The sequence below is a fragment of the Eurosta solidaginis genome, chromosome 2 (assembly GCF_040869045.1).
Source record: "Eurosta solidaginis isolate ZX-2024a chromosome 2, ASM4086904v1, whole genome shotgun sequence".
Lineage (NCBI taxonomy): Eukaryota > Metazoa > Arthropoda > Insecta > Diptera > Tephritidae > Eurosta > Eurosta solidaginis.
This window is the reverse complement of record NC_090320.1, coordinates 290,888,102-290,908,659: the sequence shown is the minus strand read 5'-3', so window position 1 is coordinate 290,908,659 and position 20,558 is coordinate 290,888,102. Positions and strand designations below refer to the sequence as shown.

General features: G+C 35.0%; 1 protein-coding gene across 1 annotated transcript in view; it reads right to left on the bottom strand.

Moving 5' to 3' along the window:
* LOC137241180 (uncharacterized) overlaps positions 1-10,137 on the bottom strand; it is a 38,667-nt gene extending 28,530 nt beyond the window's left edge. The window contains exons 1-2 of the mRNA XM_067768498.1: positions 9,979-10,137; positions 958-1,172 (exon numbers count right to left, since the gene is read on the bottom strand). Of these exons, the coding sequence (XP_067624599.1) occupies positions 958-1,045 (88 nt within the window). The 5' untranslated portion in view covers positions 1,046-1,172; positions 9,979-10,137. The remainder of the gene's footprint in view (positions 1-957; positions 1,173-9,978) is intronic.
* Between the last annotated feature and the right edge of the window lie 10,421 nt (positions 10,138-20,558).

The window sequence follows — 20,558 nt, the reverse complement described above, 5'->3', positions numbered from 1 at the left end:
CAACTTTTACCTCTACACTATTCTCCAATTCAATGACTGAAAAGTGTGTGTGTCCACGGTTCCACGCAACCGATTCAGCTGTAGGTTATACACTATGACCAACAGAGGTGCGTGTCTCCGCTGTTAAGCACAACCCGTTTTGTAGCGCGTTATTTTACCACTGCCACAAGTCTTCAATAATTACCGATAGATGGGACTCCTAAACATTACCTAAGTGACGATAAGCGTTCTTTCCCTCAAATATAGATGTATATACATGAAAAAAACACGGTTATTATAAAAAAAACTGGCTTAGGAGTCGTGGAATATTAAAAATTTTATTTCTGTATTTTCCTTTACGATCGTTTTAAAATTTATTAACATATACTACCAAAGATGTAGATCTAGTTTTGGTTCTAGTGCAAATAAAGCAGTTATTTTTATTTAGCTTTTTCTGCGTTTATTGTTGGTACAGGAAAATAAATGTTGACCTAAACCCCTGAAGATTCTAAGAACCATTAGCGAAACGTCGGGTGAAGTAGTGAAATAAATTTTTTATTTGTAGTAGAACCAACATTAGATCGGAATAGCCTACATCTTTGGTAGCATGTGTTAATATTACAAATTATTTAATAATTTGGGAAAAATTTAAACAACGTGACATCAGGACGGACAAGGCGACAGCTGTTTCGATTATACCTTGTAGATCTCTTCAAAGCCTTTCTCTCCGGTAGTGGGATTTAAACCCGCACTCCTACGATGGTTGAAGTGTTACAAAAGCATTCACAAGGTATTTTACAAGGTATAATCGAAACAGCTATCGTCTTGTCCGTCCTGATGTCACGTTGTTTAAATTTTTCCCAAATTATTACATAAATTATAAAAAATTTAAAATTGCTTCAAATAAATCTTTTCATACATTTAAAACAATAAGCGTAATCTCCGCTTAAAAATTACAAATTATGTTTTTAGACTTACCTGAGAAAATAAAACTGGCCAATATTGTTATCACGAATATTGTTGCTGTAAAGAAGAGAGCTGTTTTTGATACTGCTAAAAGGGCCATTTTCTTCGGGTATGTTTTATTGGCAATTTTATAAATAATTAATTTTATGAAATATTTTTAAGACACAAGACTAAGCTTTACACGAACATCGATGGTAAACTTCGAGGTGTACCTATTATTTTGGATTCTGAAAAAAAGAAATATAAAATATAAGATTATAATTTACATACATTCAAATTAAGGAAGAATAAAAAGCTATAAAAAATAATAAGGACTGAGCTGACTTGGTCTGAACCGGAGGCCTCCAACCTTTGAACTAATAAATAGATCAAGTCAACTCATTTGATAATACAAAGCGGTTTACACAGGTCCGACGAGAGGGGGGCGGGGGATTCCCCCTGGCCCGGGTTTCTCAGGGTCCCGCGATTTAGAGGTACTAAGACATTTTTTTAATTCAGGAGAGTCTTTAGTTGTTCCATGTGCAAATTTTAAGCCGTATTTCACATGCAACGAATATTTATAATGATTTTTTGCCGGGGCCTGAGGAGACAATAAAAACATCAAACAAAAATGATTTTTACATCAATCCGAAATCGTAAAATTTTCGTGGTGACACTGATGAAGGTTCATCTTCAAAAAGTATTCCAACAATTCCACCAACTCTGTATCAAAGTTCAGATTATTTAAACGACTGTGACATCGGTACCATGAATAATGAGTTTTTGCGATCTGAAGAAGTTAACGAAATAATTCGTCGAGGTCATCAAAACTGTCCTGTTATTTTTCCACGTGATTGTCATGACGACGCATTTCCTATCTCGTTGTTAAACAGAATCTTGCCAAATGGAGGGAAAGTGGAGTGTGACTGGTTAGTGTGGACTGCCAGTAGCAATGCTTTTTATTGCCTGCCATGTCGTCTATTAACGTGAGGGCAAATATATTAGATCAACGCAAGAAAGCCAAGTATTTTGCTATTATCGTCGATGCTATGCCTGATGCTAGTCACGTTGACTACGTTCATTTTGCGCTAACTCCATTTCAATTCGAAAGCAACAAATTTTACAATTCAAGAACGGTTTTTGGCTTTCGTGAATTGTATCAAAACAAGTAAGAACGGGACTGTCTTCGGCTGTGCCGAAGACTTCATACCTTTCATGAATGGCGCTGAACAATAATCTTATCCGGTTCGTAATCTCTGAATAATCGGATGTATAAGATAAGAAATATATAGTGAACAGATCTACATACCTTAACGATTTTTAAGATAAATATAAAATAAAAAATAGATAGGTTCTTTGTGTGAGGATGCAAAGCTTCACGTTTTTCGTTGTCTGCATGTAAAAACTATGATTACGAATCACGTATTTCAAAAAAATTACGTAAACGTAACTATTTCATGAATTTTGAAGCTTCTAGCCGTAAAAAAGGGACAAGAATAACAGTTTATATGAAGTATATAATATATATACCACCGATCTCTATGATTTTTTCAGACAATAATATATGCTATATACGTAAGCAATCTGTGAAATTTGAAGCTTATAGCTGTTAAAATGGGGTAGAAATTGCGAAAAGTTTCTTATCTGAACAATCGGTTGTATGAGATATGTACTATATATGCAACCGATCTCTATGATTTTTTCAGACAACAATATATGCTATATACGTAAGCAATCGGCGAAATTTGAAGCTTATAGCTGTTAAAATGGGGTAGAAATTGCGAAAAGTTTCTTATCTGAACAATCGGTTGCATGAGATATATACTATATATACAACCGATCTCGATGATTTTTTCAGACTACAATATATGCTATATACGTAAGTATTTGGTGAAATTTGAAGCTTCTAGCTGTTAAAATGGGGCTAAAATTTGCGAAAATATATATATATATACTATATATATATACCATATATACCACCATGTATATACTATATATACCACAGATCTTTATGATTTTTTCAGACAACAATATATGCTATATACGTAAGCATTCTTTGAAATTTGAAGCCTCTAGCTCTTAAAATAGGGCAGTAATTACGAAAAGTTCCTTATATGAACAATCGGTTGTATGAGATATATACTATATATACGACCGATCTCATCAATTTTTTCAGGCAACAATATGTGCAATATACGAAAGTATATGGTGAAGTTTGAAGCTTAAATCTGTTAAATTGGGTAAGATATTACAAAAATCCTCTTTTTCTGAAAAATGGGTTGTATGGAGGATATATGCTATAGTGGTCCGATCCGGTCGGTTCCGACAAATGTCTAATCGGACACCCAAATACAGCCGCTCACCAAATTTTATCAAGATATCTCAAAAATTGAGGGACTAGTTTGCATACAAACAGACAGACGGACAGACGGACATGGCTAAATCAACTCAGCTCTTCAACCTGATTATTTCGGTATACTTAATGGTGGGTCTATCTATTTTCCTTTAAGGACTTACAATTTTCGGTTTCGTGACGAAATTAATATACCATTTCATTTTCATGAAAGGTATAAAAACTGGTCATAAAATCGCTGATCTAATTTGCCATACTTGATTGAAGTTTGTCGTGCACAAGGGTACGATAACGGCGCCAATATGAAAGGAGCTTGCAACGGAGCACTACGTCACATTCTCGACAAAAACTCAAATGCCGATTACTCGCCTTGTGCAACCAACAGTCTCAATTTATGTGGTGTTGATGCTGCAGAATGTTGTACGGCTGCAATTACTTTCTTCGGAGTTGTACAAAAAAGTTTTACTATTTTCAGCAGCACTCCACAACGATGGGACATCCTCCTCTTTCAGACAAAAGCCAAATTTGACTGCACAAGCATACGGAGATGCTGTCCTCAATTTGGTTCAAAATACTGACTAGCATTAATGACAGCAACGTTGTCCTCCAAGCTAGAGACGCCAGCTTATAAGTTTGTTTGAAGTTGATCAGGAACCAATGGGAAACAATTTGAAACGAATGCAAAACAGTTGCTATTCAATTGAACATCTCGCCAAAGTTTCCGGATATTCGAAAGAGAAAACCCAAAAGACGTTCGAAGATAATTTAAATGAGATGATTACGGATGATTCAGTCTGATTTTAAAAACAAAACATTCCTGATGATCGTTGATTCAATCACTGGCATTACTGAACGATTTGCAGCTATGAGAAATTTGAGCGAGGCGTTTTCCTTTTTGTGGCAATTTGAAGACATGGATGAAACTACAGTTCGGGCGAGCGCAGCAAAAATTTGTCGAAAAAGACAAGTCGGACAAAGCTTAAAATACGAACAAATTCACTTGAAACACATTTACGAAGCAAATTTTGATAAAGGTCTGTCACCATTGGAATCGCTAAATGCCATCTACATATGTTCAAAAGCCCTCTTTGATGAACCAATCCAAAAGTACAAAAACAGTAAACCTAACCGATCAATTGGTTCATACGGTGCAGGTCCCTAATTTTATTATACGCAAGGCCTAACTATTTGACAGCTATGTATAAAAATGTAAGCATTTTATTACTTGTAGAAATTATTACTTTTTTGGATGCTGGATCCATTCAAAGGTTATCTTTCTACTTGCACGAGCTATTTTTAGTTATCAAACAATTGCAGTAAGACTAATAAATTGATTTTCCTCTGCATTTATAAAACAAACAATAAAGAAAATTAAAAAAAGTCATTGAAAAATCATATTATGTAATGAAGACAAAATTTGTCAACAACAACGAAACGCATTCTTGGAGAAACTCCGTTCGAATAATTGTTTGTTTATTAGTGCGGAACTTTTGTTGTTAAATATTAACAAAAAAAGCTAAAAATAACAAACAAAAAAGTTTAAATATTATTTGCCTTTCTTCCAATTTATCTTTTTTCCTTCATATATTCGCTTTAGAACCCATTTACATAAAAATCCAACAACAACTCTTACCTTGCTTTAAGTTGCTATTACATTTATTTATATAAAAAGGTTAAAAACAATGTTTATTACCGCATATCAAACCGGTTTTTTTTTTTTTTTGTTGTTTTTTTTTAGAAGTGTAAACAACTCTCATGATTAAATGTTTAGAAACAACTTCAAGTATGCACACTGAATTATTAATGAGACGCCACAATGTTTATAGTTTTTAATTACTGCCAGCTTTTTCTTTTGTCTGTTTACATACTAAAGTACTAGAAAACCCGCTTGTGTAATAAAAATAATTCGTTGAACCCCGCCGTATCTGATTGAGGCGAAGCAAATAGATTTGAGTATTCAAACAAGAAAAGTGCATCAAAATTGGGAATGTAACGGGGCTTCGATTACGAATTTCCAGTGCTGAAAGGCTTTATGAAAAGATCACGAAGATCGACCTTGTAGTATGTGTAAAAGGTCCTTATTTTAACACTGCCGATGGTTCAAACCAAAGGATTTGCCATATGCAATTTTTTTTTTTTAGGTTTTGCGGAGCGGCCGTGATTGTCATTTATTATATAAGGGGATTTTCTCATTTCTCCCTCACTTTTTCTGCTAAAGTTTTGTGGTGTATGCAAAAACTTTTGGAAAAAATCACAACATCAGCCTAGAAATCCTGGCATTAATCACTAGACTGGGTAAAAAAAAGTAGGAAATATGCGAAACAAAATTTGAAGTTGAGAAGGTTTTGGAACATTTTTCTAACATTTTTGTTCATTTCAAATACAGCCGAAATTGTTTTTTTAACTATTGTAACTTAGTTATTATTTAAACTGATATGTCATTAGTTTTGTCTTGAAAATCTCTGCATGTAGTTTTCTCTGATAAATTAGTTAAAGTATAACTATCTTTTCACTAAACTATTGAAAGGTGACTATTGGAAAACAACTGCAGGGCTGGAACCAAGGCGAGTTCAGTACCAGGTGTTGTTATTCCCATAGCTGATTGCTTGTTCATCATTATTTTCCATACAACGCCTTGTACAATAATATGTCAGTTTATCGAAATCAATGAAAATTTTCTTTTGATTTGGCATTCTTCTGCGCGGCCAATTGGTTGAATTCGCGTTACCACCACCTGGTATGAATTCGCCTTGGCTGAAACGATTATAAGACGAAATTCAAGGCGAATCATTGATTTCGATTAACTGACACATTATTGTACAAGGCGTTGTATGAAAAATTATCAAGAAGAGGCAATCAGCTGTTGGGATAAAAACACCTGGTACTGAATTCGCCTTGACGAAATTGTAGAGCTTTTTGAAATAAAAAAAAAATAAAAATTCCAATTTGAAAAAGCGAATGTCATTACTTGACAACACAATAAAAAGGTAATTTTTCCAACTTTTTTCTTTTCTATGGAGAACAACCCAGTCTAAAAATCACTCTAAACAACAACTGACTGAGTAGACAATTGAAAGCTGCAGATCTGCTAAAAGATGCTGAGAGTATTCGAGAGAAGTTTTTCGAAGGATTTGAAGGCACCTCCACGCTTTAGCGACGTCGAGTATCGTAGAAAATTTAACTATGACCTGCGCGAGCTTTATGCCGACTTTAATATAGTGTAGCGAATTAAAGCGTAGCGAATACGCTAACTATGCTTTTTTATGCTAAGGAAAGATGATGCCTCGGCCAAAAAGGTTTTGTTAGCGGTACGCGCCTATGAAAGAAAAAAAGAGGATGGCACTAAACTGGGAGGACCAGGTGGATAACGATTTAAATTCCCTTGGGTTTTCAAATTGGTGCCAGTTGACTCGGCACAGAAACGACTCGTGCTAGTTGCTGAAAGGCTAAAACCCTTAAAATATTTAACATGCAGCCGGTTGATCAAAAAATATAGTCTTTGCCATTTATTAGGCTCATGAGAGCCTAACATTACAAAAAATTATATTTACTATTAAAAATGTCTCATTCTTTTCTATTTCTTTTAAATTTTATCAATTTCCCCTTTAGTATGTAGTTTCACGAGATTGGTAGTGCCAATTGTTTAAAAAACTGAAAATGTATAGGGGGAATCTATCGAAAATTTGTATAGTTAGCGAACCATTTGAATCAGTTCAAATATATGTATGTGAACGATTTTGGTTCGGTTAGTCGGTAAGTTATTTCTCAAAAAGAAATTGTTTTCCGGCCCAAAATTGGTTCGTTTCGAAACCGGTGCATGTACCTGCTTAAAATGAAAAATGTTAACAAAAATTCATATTTTCGACATATTTCGGTGCTTGCTCCGTTTCGACTCATTTGGAGTAGGCCCTTCGTGAGCATCATGGCTGTGGTTGATATGCGGAACGGTAGTTTAACACAGATTTGGAGTTGCATTGCAGCCAGGTGGAATGACCCATACCTACATTGGAAGAGGTTTTAGATATGACTCCACTTAGATAATCAATCGGGACCAAGATAAGTAAGTCTTGGGCGCTAGTCAAAGTTATTTTGACTTCCTTAAGGGGAACAAACATTCGGAAAGTTGTAGGCCAATATATGCCTAAATCTTTGAAGGAAGAATTGGTTGAGCTTTTGTCCCCGAACTTTAAATTGTTTAATGGTGTATTCGATGTTCGAAGTAAAGCATTTTTGTATACTCGACTATAGCTACGACTTGGGATATGCTTTTGGTTTTTTGTTTTTTTACTGTTACACACTGTTATTGATATGTACACATTTGTTGGAAAACTAAACCACAACTAAGCGGCATTTCAATGTCAAGTTCAGCAAGCGAAGTTGCGAAAATAGCAAAACTGAAGGATGGAATTTAGTAGTAAACAAGTAAGGAAGTCTAATTTCAGATGAAACCGAACATTACATACCCAGTTGTATACTTGAAATGCTGTTGTTTTTTGTTTTGTGTGTTTAATAGTGTTACACTCAGAAAAAACTTGAATGAAATGGCACTTAAGAAATTTTTTCGTCTTCGCATGGCAAAAATTTCTTCAAAATGAAGAAAAATTCCTCAATTTGAAGAATTTCTCCTCATTTTGAAGAAATATGTCCATGCGAATGAGGAAAAAATTTCTTAAGTGCCATTTCATTCCCATTTTTCTTCAATCGAGAGAAATATTTTTCTTAGTGTACAAGGCTGCGCAATAATACAAATACATATGGTTCTATTCCGAACTAGTTTTAGATTCAACCACTTTAAAATCGGAAAATTTCTATGGACGAAAAAAGTTAGCCCTCCTATGTTGTAGGTAATTTAACTACGAAAATTTTAAGCATACCAGTACAACAATGGGACGTGCCTTTGAGATTTTATTTTTTATAACGTTTTATTATAGACATATGTTTGCACATTAAACTGTATTCAATTGAGTAATATGAGTATAAATCAGCAATTTAGTAAAAAACAACAACGACAACAACATTAAATACATACATATCTACATCTAAAAAAAGTCAGATTGAGCGATTTTACCCGTGGTGGTCAATAGTGAGGGACGTGGGTACTTTTAACTACCCGTTTATAATTTTCTGGGTTGGACTCCCGTATTATTGTCCAGCAATAATCTCACACTTCGTCAATAGAATTTTTCCGATTTTAAAGTGGTTAAATCTGAAATTTTGTAAAAAATTTCTTTTTTTCTCAAAATTTTTTCAACGTTTTTTTGGCATAGTGGCCAAACTATTGAAGATACTGAAAGGAGGTGAAGGCAAAAAATGTTTATGGGAATTAGTATAATGTATAATTCAACAGTTTAAAGCGAAAAAATGAAAACAAAATTTTGCCCTCCCTATGTGAAGTAGTGTTCTGCAAAAATGGGAATTTTCATCTCGGAAACTAGATCTGCCACAGGAAAATGGAAGTCATATTCGGAATCAGGAGAAAATTTCACTTTAGGAAAGGCCTATTTTATTCTTTTATTCTAAAGTTGATCAAAATTTGTTGAGTCGTGTAATCCCCATATTTCCTTCATATATGGGGATTTCCCTACTGTTTAATTTAAAATAAAGATATAACAGAACAATAAAAATAAGATTGGTACAAAACTAGTTTTCGCTAAGATTTAACTTATTACATTGAAAATTGCTTAGACAAAAAGGGGCGGTGCCACACCCATTTTCAAAAATTTTGGTGTTTTCCAATTTATTGTTATAATTTAATTTAGAAAGTAAAATTCTATTGATACAAAGCTCTTTTTCGCTAAGATATAACTTATTATTTTCGTCTACGACCCTTTTAAAAATATTTTATATAAAAGTGGGTGTGTTCCTTAACCGATTTCCTTAATTTTTCTTCAAAGCATTCCTTATAGTAAAGGCAACCAACCTCTCTGCCGAATTTTGTTACGATAGGTTTAACGATTTTTGATTTATGATTAATAATATTTGTAAAATTGATTTTATCACAAGTGGGCGGATGGATGCACGCCCATTTTAAAAAATGTTTTGAAATTTTTATCAAGAGTCTCAATATCAGTCCACGTGAACTTCAACATTCAAGTGTACTATTTACTAAATAATCAGCTTTTTTGTGTTTTCCAAAATGTTATCTATATAAAAAGTGGGCGTGGTTATCATCCGATTTCGCTTGTTTTCAATACCAATCTATTCTGGGTCCAGATAAGCTAGTGTACCAAATTAGGTGAAGATATCTAAATATTTACTCAAGTTATCGTGTTAACGGACAGACGGACGGACATGGCTCAATCAAATTTTTTTCGATTTTGATATATGGAAGTCTATATCTATCTCGATTCCTTTGTACCTGTACAACCAACCGTTATCCAATCAAAGTTATAATACCCTCTTTACAAGTACAGCGGGTATAAAAACCCCGAACTGAACATTCAGTATATTCCATTGATCAGTGATCCGGATGCCGATAAAAATTTAACATGCAAATGCAAAACCAATGTGATCCCTGTGTATAAATTTGTTTTTCTATTTGCATGTCAAAATTTTATCGAGATCTGGATCAATTTCCATTGGAACCCGCAATTATAATTTTTCTAATGCGATTTATTTTGAAACTCAGTAAAATATTATTTGCACATGTAACTAAATATACATTAAAAAAATATTTTAATCCACTGAGTATATTAACCAACCTCTTTCACTTTAGTATTTATTCACAATATTAAGTTTTTTTTGTTAATTAATATAAACTCGACTTAAACACGAATTAATCAACGTCCGTACACGCGCACGCCTCAAGCGAATCTGAACTGGTAAATGGTTTTAAAATTCAAATTTTAATTTAAATTTTGTATTTATTTTCCGTATTTGATTTCTTGTTGCTGTTGTGAACTAACACAAATACACCAACATTTATAACAACAATAATTTATTCACCATAATCTCACAAAGTAAAACAAGTATGAATTATCATACAAGTAAGTACTAAGGAGATGGGCATACACAGTCCACAAAATACATATTTATGTACGCTTGTATGTACGATCTCTAAGCAAATGCCAAGAGTTTGTGTGTAAAGATCACCGATCCCAACAATCAAACGCGTTAAGCTGTGGGAGAGTTTGTAGGGAATACCAATGGGTTTGTATGGTGATGGGCATCATGGAGAGACCCAGAGAGTGTGCAGTCATAAAGTCATCAAATCATAACGAACTCTAACAAGTTGGACTTTTTTTTTTTGTTCTGAGATAACTCTCTTGAAGAGCATGACTGAATGAAAACTCGTTGCCGGCTTTAAGCTTGGGAAAATAGAAAACAAATACGAAAGAGTTTGTCTGTTCAACAGTTGCGTTAGGGATGTGACGGCAGCGCGTTTAATGGAACCGGAATCAAAGTCAAAACTGACAAATATGCACTATCAGGAACAGAATCGGAAATGTAAGCAGGGTTCAAGATAAACATACAAGCTAGGTAAAGGAAAGGAGATGACGAATAAAATTTTACAAATGAAATATAAATATATTTTGTGCACTTTTGTGTACAAATCGGTACTTTTTCATTCAGTGGAAAAATGTATTAAAAAAACTAGCTTAAAATATTATAGGTTTTACTTGGTATACTTATGTATGTATATAGAAAAAGTGATTCCATTAAACCTTTCTACAGATTGACTTGCTTTATTCATTCCAAGTACGAACCGAAATCGGAATCTAAAACAAGCGGAAGTTCCGACGCATTGTAATCGAAGTCTAAGCGCTGTTATATCCCTAAACTTTGTTACCATATGAAAGCACATACCCTGTAGGAAAATGTGAACAACATTTGAAAAACATGTCTTCAAACTAGTGATGACATACTAAAAGTGGATTTACTAGCAAATGTCATAACGGGTACTTGAGTATTAAATATTGGTTGCTCGAATAGCGTAAGTGGGCTTTGAAAAATTGTTTTCTGTTTCATTTTATATATTTTGGTTACACCCATTTTACGAATAAATGAAAGCTGATTTTTTGGGAACTAAACAGCTTCAGTGCTCGTCTCTAAATGCATATGCATATTCGAATACCTGATCATACCTGATTCAAATAAAGGCTTTCCAGATGCATAGAAATTCCTAACCGTTCCATCCTCCCTAAGATAAGAAGTGTAGGTTGTGTTGTCATGTATCCTGATCACATGTGTTTCTGCAGTGCTATCTGTTCAGTGATAGCAGACAAGGAGTTCCTATGCAGATCTCACCCCGGACAAGTAGTCAGCTGTACTTAATTTCTGTACTCATTTAAATGGATCGAAGAGAGTATTCGATACCAAAAAAGTATTGAGCAAAAGTACTCGATACCTACTCATATCCTACTCATTAAAAACTTGTTATACCATCACGTATAGAAAAACAATTTCACGCCAACTATTGCGATTTTTGGACCCAGTATTTATCACTATAAAAAAAAATTCAGTAAAGTATATGGGTAGAAATTTTTCAAGTGGGCCACTTTAAAATCGATTGTCTCACTTTTCATTGATTCATACGGTTTCTAATCGGTTTGGAGGTAAAGACGATATCCCCAAAATATTTTTGCAAACAAATTTTTCTTACATTAGTTATTAATAGTTAGAGTTTTTGAACAGTATAAATCATCCACAAAATTGCAGTCTCCCGATGACTCAGCGCGCCAGCATCAAAACGTGCTCATCTAGCGCTGGAAGTAGGAGCGCGGTCACAAAAACATGTATAACTTTTAACCTAATGCAAAATAATGACTTTTTTTCACCAAAATTTTATAAGGGATTCTAGAGTTGAATGAAATGTGTTTAAATTTTTTCGCAGGCGGAGAAGTTTTATTAATTTTTATTTATTTAAAACAAACAGGATTTTTTTGGCAATATAATGATTTGTTATAAAAATCAATTTTTTTATTGCAAAGTATATTAATTGACGAAAATTTTGATGTAGAAAACGTTAAGTTTCGAAAAACCGTTCACGCATTATTCATTTTTTAAAATAACATGATAATAACATGAACAAAAACTCTAACTGTTAATAACTAATATAAAAAAATTTGTTTCCAAAAATATTTTGGGGAGATCGTGTTTACCTCCAAACTGATTAAAACCCGTATTAAACAATGAAAACTGAGACAATCGATTTTAAAGTGGCAAACTTCATATGAAATAAAAAAATTTTAAAAAAAATTTTAAGTTAAACGGTTTTATTGAAAACAATACTTACATGAAGTAATAATAATACTAAAATCTGGAAAATAATTAGGTAGGTCCTAGGTATTTAATTGCCTGATCAACGCCCTATATAGACCAGTAGTGTGATGACTAGTACCTAGGACCTACCTAATTATTTTCTAGCTTTTCGTATTATTATTATTTCATGTAAGTATTGTTTTCAATAAAAGCGTTTCACTTAAACATTTTTTTTTTATTATTTTTTTTTTTGCAAGTTTTTAATCTTTATTTAATTGCCTCATTCTATTTAGTTCATTTAGTGACTCATTATTACAAGGACTCTTTCTTTCCTGACAATTTGTTACAATCTAAGTCCTCAATACATAAACCTTCTAAAGACTTTACTCGACTCTGCGTAACGTATGCTTGTCCCTCCTCCAACTCCAAAATATTTTGATGTCACTTCTACAGGACTGTATGTAATATTTGTTCCAAATATGAGCCAAATCGGACATCATAGGTCGCTTTCTATTCATGTATGTATTATGTGTTCCAAATATGGACCAAATCGGACCACAAATACGATTTTTTTGATAATCTCGATCCTTGCGCCACCTAGCGGCGATTTTTTCATAGGTAATTTTCTATTCTTGTATGTATTATGTGTTCCCAATATGAGCCAAATCGGACCACAAATACGATTTTTTTGAATATCTCAATCCTTGCGCCACCTAGCGGCGATTTTTTTCATATTATTGAATTGTCATCGGGTTCTGAACTATATTTCAAGTTTGTAGCTTATCGGGAAGTAACTTATATTTCAATTACAAAATTCGTGCTAGCCAGCTAAATAAAACCGTTTACAAAACAGTTCCCGCCGGTTCATTTACTTAGGCCCGGTTAGTAGTTGGTTAAGCTAAGTTTAAACTAAGTTTGCTTAAACTCTAGTCAAATTTAAACTCCAGTTAAACTGCTGAGCATTTTTTCAGTCAAAGTTTAAGGCCGCGTGTGGGGGTAGACTTTTTGTACGGCAACACTGTTTTTTTTTTGTTATCTAGATAATTTGTAGATACGGCAACAGTTGGATTTTGTTTACCCAACAAACATGGAAAAAAAATTTCTCCAGCCTTAGAGAAATATATATCTAGTTCCAGAGCTGATATTCAACATCATGCTGTAATTATTCTTAAATCAGATTGTTATCAAATTGTTATCCAACTTCATTCTCCAATCACTATCCAACCTTTGAGAAATTTTGTAAAATGTATAATTCTCGAGTTATCCTCCAACGTCATACTCAAATTATTTTCCGACCTTTTAGAGATTTTGTGAAATGCACAGCTTTCAAATGCATATCCAATACATTTCCCCAGTTTATATCCTACTTTGGATATCGAGTTGAGGTGGGTTGAAAAATAATCTTCCCCAAGGTGGTACCATCAAAGCCAACATCTATTTATTGTGAGAAATAAACACCTGGATGATAGCAGCAAAAAAGCGCTATTAATTAAAAATAAGTTATACATATTTTATTTTTTTGAAAATACTGTAGCATTGTAATCTTACATTTTAGTCCAGTGAGAGAACCATTTTTAACTTAAATAATAGCATTTTTTGCTCTATAAAAAATTTCCTTTTTTGTTCAGAACGTTATGATTCTTAAGTTGAGTCCTGTTTCGAAACAACTTTTGCCTTGTTATCAACATGAGATGTAGTGGTACTTAAGCCTAAATGCGTGTTTCGTATATTCGATGTCATTGCCAGCAAACGCAAATAACTGATAGGTTAACTAGAGTTTAACATTGTCAGATCGGCCGCTTAATCTCAGCTTAAACATCAGTTAAAGTAGAAAAACTGCAGAATAAGCTTAAGCGTAGTTTAACTGACAAACTGCGATGAACTGAAAAACCGAGCCTTAATTTACTTTACCGAAGGAGCAGTTGCTGTGCATTAATTTTGGACAGGTATAAAAATTTGTGTTCCGGATTCTAAATTTTGGAATCAATACACGACTTTAGAAACACCATTGGCATTAGTAGTGGTGTCATTATTTAATAAATATTTTGGCGCTACAATTAACTTTATTCAAAATTTGTTTAATAACCAGCACTGCTCCTTGATAAAGCCTGTCGATACACAAATATATAATTTTAGCAATTTTAACGGATTTTAAATACATATATTTGTTTGTACTAAATAAGGTAATTGATCAAAATTGGTGCTTCTTTAAATTGCGTTACATTGAAATTCATGACAAATTATTATCAGGGTTCAACCTAATGATAAAACCAGAATAGACCACACTCTCTAGCAGCCTAAAATAAATCGACACATAAACACTTCGAGATTAAGTAAATAATAGCGTGCACTTTCTTTTTGGAACATTCCTTAATATTATAAGTGCATAAAACCTATTCGAACAAGATTTTACTAAATCTACCGCTTCAAGTTCCGTTTTGCAATGATTTTGCCTTTTTAAAAAACACTTTTACCTTCAATGCATCTAGTCACACATATATTGAGGAATAATAAAGCAACAACAACCTTAAATTTGTATTAACCGATTTTTTTGCCGATATGAAATGAGATCACAAATACTGAATCACAAAAAAATTCTATATAGGTACAACAATCAAAACAAAGATTAAATATATTGATTACTCATATTTCTTTTAGTTTCTTTTTATATGCTAAATGTTCCCTGTAGGAAAAGAAGCTAGCTACGAGTTCCAACAATCGCTAATGCTAAATCCTTCGGCAAAAAATCTAAATCAGTAACAAGTGCGCAGAGAAGTATGCAATATTTGGAGCCATATGGTTAGAAGGAATAACCGCCTAAAACCTATTTAAAACTATAGGAGTTAGACTGTTATTCCTTGAGACCGTTTGGTATTAAATGTTGAATACTTTTCAGCGCGCTTGTTACTTTCTTACATATTTTTGGCGAAGGAGTTTTGGCGTTAGTGCGTTAGTGAATGTTGCAAATTGGGGGCTGGGCATTGGTTAAAAAATAAATAAATGTAAGGCGCGATAACCTCCGAAGAGATCTAAGGCTGAGCTTCTCTTCCAATTTGCGTCGTGCTCCTCTTGATTTTCCCTACAAATTGGCTGGACGGGACCTACACGTTTTATGCCGACTCTGAACGGCATCTGCAAGGCAGATGAGTTTTAACTGAGAGCTTTTCATGGCAGAAATACACCCGGAGCGCTTGCCAAACACTGCCGAGGGGCGACCCCGCTTAGTCAAATTTTCTTCTAATTGAAAAACCTTATTTCTAAAATTTTGATGTTGCTTGCCCGGAGTGTGAACCCAGGGGATACGGTGTGGTAGGCGGAGCAAGCTACCATCACACCACGGTGGCCAATGGCACTTGGTTACATTACATTTATTTGCATATTAGCTGAGTTTTTTTACATCTATATACGTTGCACTTAAAGTTTATATAGACTGCCAAGTGCATAACTTTATCTACACATCTGAAATTGCTGCGCAGAAAATTAGTACTCCTAAATTTTAATACGCATTATACTCAGATGCAACTGAAATGTGTGTCTGTTTTTTATCTCTACACTACCTATATGTTTTACCTCTACAAATGCTATGTGTCCACTATTCACCGCAACCGATTCAGCTATAGGTTAATCACTATGTCCAACAGAGGTGCGTGTCTCCGCTATTCGGTACAACCCGTTTTGTAGCTAGTTATTTAACCACTGTCTCTAGATGTGTCCCTAAACAAGTGATGATATGCGTTTTTTTTTAACCGCAAATGTAGATGTATATACATGTAAAAAACCAAACACGGCATTGTTTCGCAAGTTCTTCTTAGAAACTTTCAAATTCTACGAAATTATATAAAATGAGGGAAGAAATTCCAAATTTCTTTTTTATTTTACCTCTTTTTTTTACAAATTATTTTCTGACTTGTAATTGTTTTGGTTTGATTTTTTCTTTTTTTTCTTTTTTGGGTCTGGGGCAATCTGCATGATTTTACAACTGATTTAAAGCTAATTTGAAATGAGATAGTTCCGGAATCCAGTAAAATATTCAACTATTAGTTAGATTTTTTAGCAATTTATAATTTTTTCTGCAGGGTTAGTACTTATATGTATGTATTGATATATTTTGTTTTATGTACATATATATTAGCTTAAATCAGTTTTTATTAGATTTTTTCAGTTAAAGAATTAAAACAAAATCAAATCATTTCCTAATAAACTAAAGGAAACGAAGAACACCAGATTAATCTCGTGATGATTTGGTTATGTTTGGCTTAGAACTGTTTTTTCTACATGAATAAGGGATAAATAATGCGCGTGATTATTGCATGTAAATTTCTATGCATATTAGATTATGAACCTTCAGTAAAATTTATATAATGTGAGCGCTTAAACTTACATAACTTCCGCACAAGAAATTTCGACCGTATTCATCGATGATCAACTGAGCGATGCACGGTGGGGTATTTGATCAATTTAGCTGGCCAAAATTAAAACAGCAGTTATTTCTGTTCAAAATGTGATTGTCTCACTTCATTGTTATGAAAGGAAATATTTGACAGTAAACTCACGGTGTTCGGCGCAGATTTACTATGGATCGGGCCCCCGGTTTCGGATGAACGCGGGGCCATTTTTTGGCATTACCTGAGGTATGTCAATATGTGAATTTTTAGAAGGGTTGCCACTTAGGGTTGATACCTCACCTTGTTTTTTATATTTATCTATATATCCACTACCATCTCGGAAACGGCTTAACCGATTTGAATCAAATTTGGTACATCGACATTAAATTTTAAGACTTTTCACCTAGGGGTTGCCACTGAGGATGTTTTCACAAGGTTGCCACCTTTTGCCAATAAGGGTATCAGTATCTTACAAAATTGATCACCACTCAAAAAATCGCGGGTATGCGCAGCCGTTTTTGTTATTAAACTTTGAAACATACACAAGCTTATGTATCGCCAAAAAATTACTGACATGATGTGCCACGAAAAAAAGATATATCTTTTTGTTTGGAAGGTTTTTAAATAATTTAATATTGAAAAGTAGTAGTATTACAAGTAGAATAACTCAGTTAAAACATGCGGTATAAAAAATCTAACATATGAATTAACAAGTAAGGAAGGCTAAGTTCGGGTGTAACCGAACATAACATACTCAGTTGAGAGCTATGGAGACAAAATAAGGAAAATCAATCTGGGGTAACCCTGGAATGTGGTTGTATAACATGTGTATCAAATGAAATGTATTAAAGAGTATTTTAAGAGAGAATAGGCCATAGTTCTATGGATGAACGCCATTTAGGGATATCGCCATAAAGGTAGACCAGGGCTGACTCTAGAATTTGTTTGTACGATATGGGTATCAAATGAAAGGTGTTACTGAGCATTTTAAGAGGGAGTGGGCCTTAGGTCTATCGGTGGACGCCTTTTCGAGATGTCCCCATTAAGGTGGACCAGGGGTGATTCTATAATGTGTTTGTACGATATGGGTATCAAATGAAAGCTGTTAATGAGTATTTTGAAAAGGAGTGATCCTTACTTCCATAGGTGGACGCCGTTTCGAGATATCGCCATAAAGGTGGACCAGGGGTGTCTCTAGAATGTGTTTGTACGATATGGAAATCAAATGAAAGGTGTTACTGAGCATTTTAAGAGGGAGTGGGCATTAGGTCTATAGGTGGACGCCTTTTCGAGATATCGCCATTAGGGTGGGCCAGGGGTGACTCTAGAATGTTTGTACGGTATGGGTATCAAACGAAAGGTGTTACTGAGCATTTTAAGAGGGAGTGGGCATGAGGTCTATAGGTGGACGCCTTTTCGAGATATCGTCATTAGGGTGGGCCAGGGGTTACTCTAGAATGTGTTTGTACGATATGTGCATCAAACGAAAGGTGTTACTGAGCATTTTAAGAGGGAGTGGGCATTAGGTCTATAGGTGGACGCCCTTTCGAGATATCGCCATTAGGGTGGGCCAGGGGTGACTCTAGAATGTGTTTGTACGATATGGGTATCAAATGAAAGGTGGTAAGGAGTATTTTAAAAGGGAGTAATCCTTAGTTCTATAGGTGGACGCCTTTTCGAGATATCGCCATAAAGGTGGACCAAGGGTGACTCCAGAATGTTTGTACGATATGGGTATCAAACGAAAGGTGTTACTGAGCATTTTAAGAGGGAGTGGGCATTAGGTCTATAGGTGGATGCCTTTTCGAGATATCGCCATTAGGGTGGGCCAGGGTGACTCTAGAATGTGTTTGTACGATATGGGTATCAAATGAAAGGTGGTAATGAGTATTTTAAAAGGGAGTAATCCTTAGTTCTATAGGTGGACGCCTTTTCGAGATATCGCCATAAAGCTGGACCAAGGGTGACTCTAGAATGTTTGTACGGTATGGGTATCAAACGAAAGGTGTTACTGAGCATTTTAAGAGGGAGTGGGCATTAGGTCTATAGGTGGACGCCTTTTCGAGATATCGCCATTAGGGTGGGCCAGGGTGACTCTAGAATGTGTTTGTACGATATGGGTATCAAATGAAAGGTGGTAATGAGTATTTTAAAAGGGAGTAATCCTTAGTTCTATAGGTGGACGCCTTTTCGAGATATCGCCATTAGAGTGGGCCAGGTGTGACTCTAGAATGTTTGTACGATATGGGTATCAAACGAAAGGTGTTACTGAGCATTTTAAGAGGGAGTGGGCATTAGGTCTATAGGTGGACGCCTTTTCGAGATATCGCCATTAGGGTGGGACAGGGGTGACTCTAGAATGTTTGTATGATATGGGTATCAAACGAAAGGTGTTACTGAGCATTTTAAGAGGGAGTGTACATTAGGTCTATAGGTGGACGCCTTTTCGAGATATCGCCATTAGGGTGGGCCAGGGGTGACTCTAGAATGTTTGTACGATAGGGGTATCAAACGAAAGGTGTTACTGAGCATTTTAAGAGGGAGTGGACATTAGGTCTATAGGTGGACGCCTTTTCGAGATATCGCCATTAGGGTGGGCCAGGGTGACTCTAGAATGTGTTTGTACGATATGGGTATCAAATGAAAGGTGGTAATGAGTATTTTAAAAGGGAGTAATCCTTAGTTCTATAGGTGGACGCCTTTTCGAAATATCGCCATTAGGGTGGGCCAGGTGTGACTCTAGAATGTTTGTACGATATGGGTATCAAACGAAAGCTGCTACTGAGCATTTTAAGAGGGAGTGGGCATTAGGTCTATAGGTGGACGCCTTTTCGAGATATTGCCATTAGGGTGGGCCAGGGGTGACTCTAGAATGTTTGTACGATATGGGTATCAAACGAAAGGTGTTACTGAGCATTTTAAGAGGGAGTGGACACTAGGTCTATAGGTGGACGCCTTTTCGAGATATCGCCATTAGGGTGGACCAGGGGTTACTCTAGAATGTTTGTACGATATGGGTATCAAACGAAAGGTGTTACTGAGCATTTTAAGAGAGAGGGGGCATTAGTTCTATAGGTGGACGCCTTTTCGAGATATCGCCATTAGGGTGGGACAGGGGTGACTCTGGTATGTTTTTGTACGATATGGATATCAAATTAAAGGTATTAATGAGGGTTTTAAAAGCGAGTGGCCCTTAGATGTATATGTGAAGGCGTTCTCGTGATATCCACCAAAATGTGGACCAGGTGATCCAGAAAATCATCTGTCGGGTACTGCTAATTTATTTATATATGCAATACCACTAACAGTATTCCTGCCAAGATTCCAAGGGCTGTTGATTTCGCCTTGTAGAACTTTTTCATTTTCTTCTACTTAATATGGTAGGTGTCACACCCATTTTACAAAGATTTTTCCAAAGTTATATTTTGCGTCAACAAACCAATCCAGTTACCATGCTTCATCCCTTTTTTGGTATTTGGTATAGAATTATGGCATTTTTTTCATTTTTCGTAATTTTCGATATCGATAAAGTGGGCGTGGTTATGGTCAGATTTCGCCCATTTTTTATACCAAGAAAAAGTGAGCTCAGGTAAGTACGTGGGCTAAGTTTAGTAAAGATATATCGGATTTTGCTCAAGTTATTGTGTTAATGGCCGAGCGGAAGGACAGACGGTGGACTGTGTATAAAAACTGGG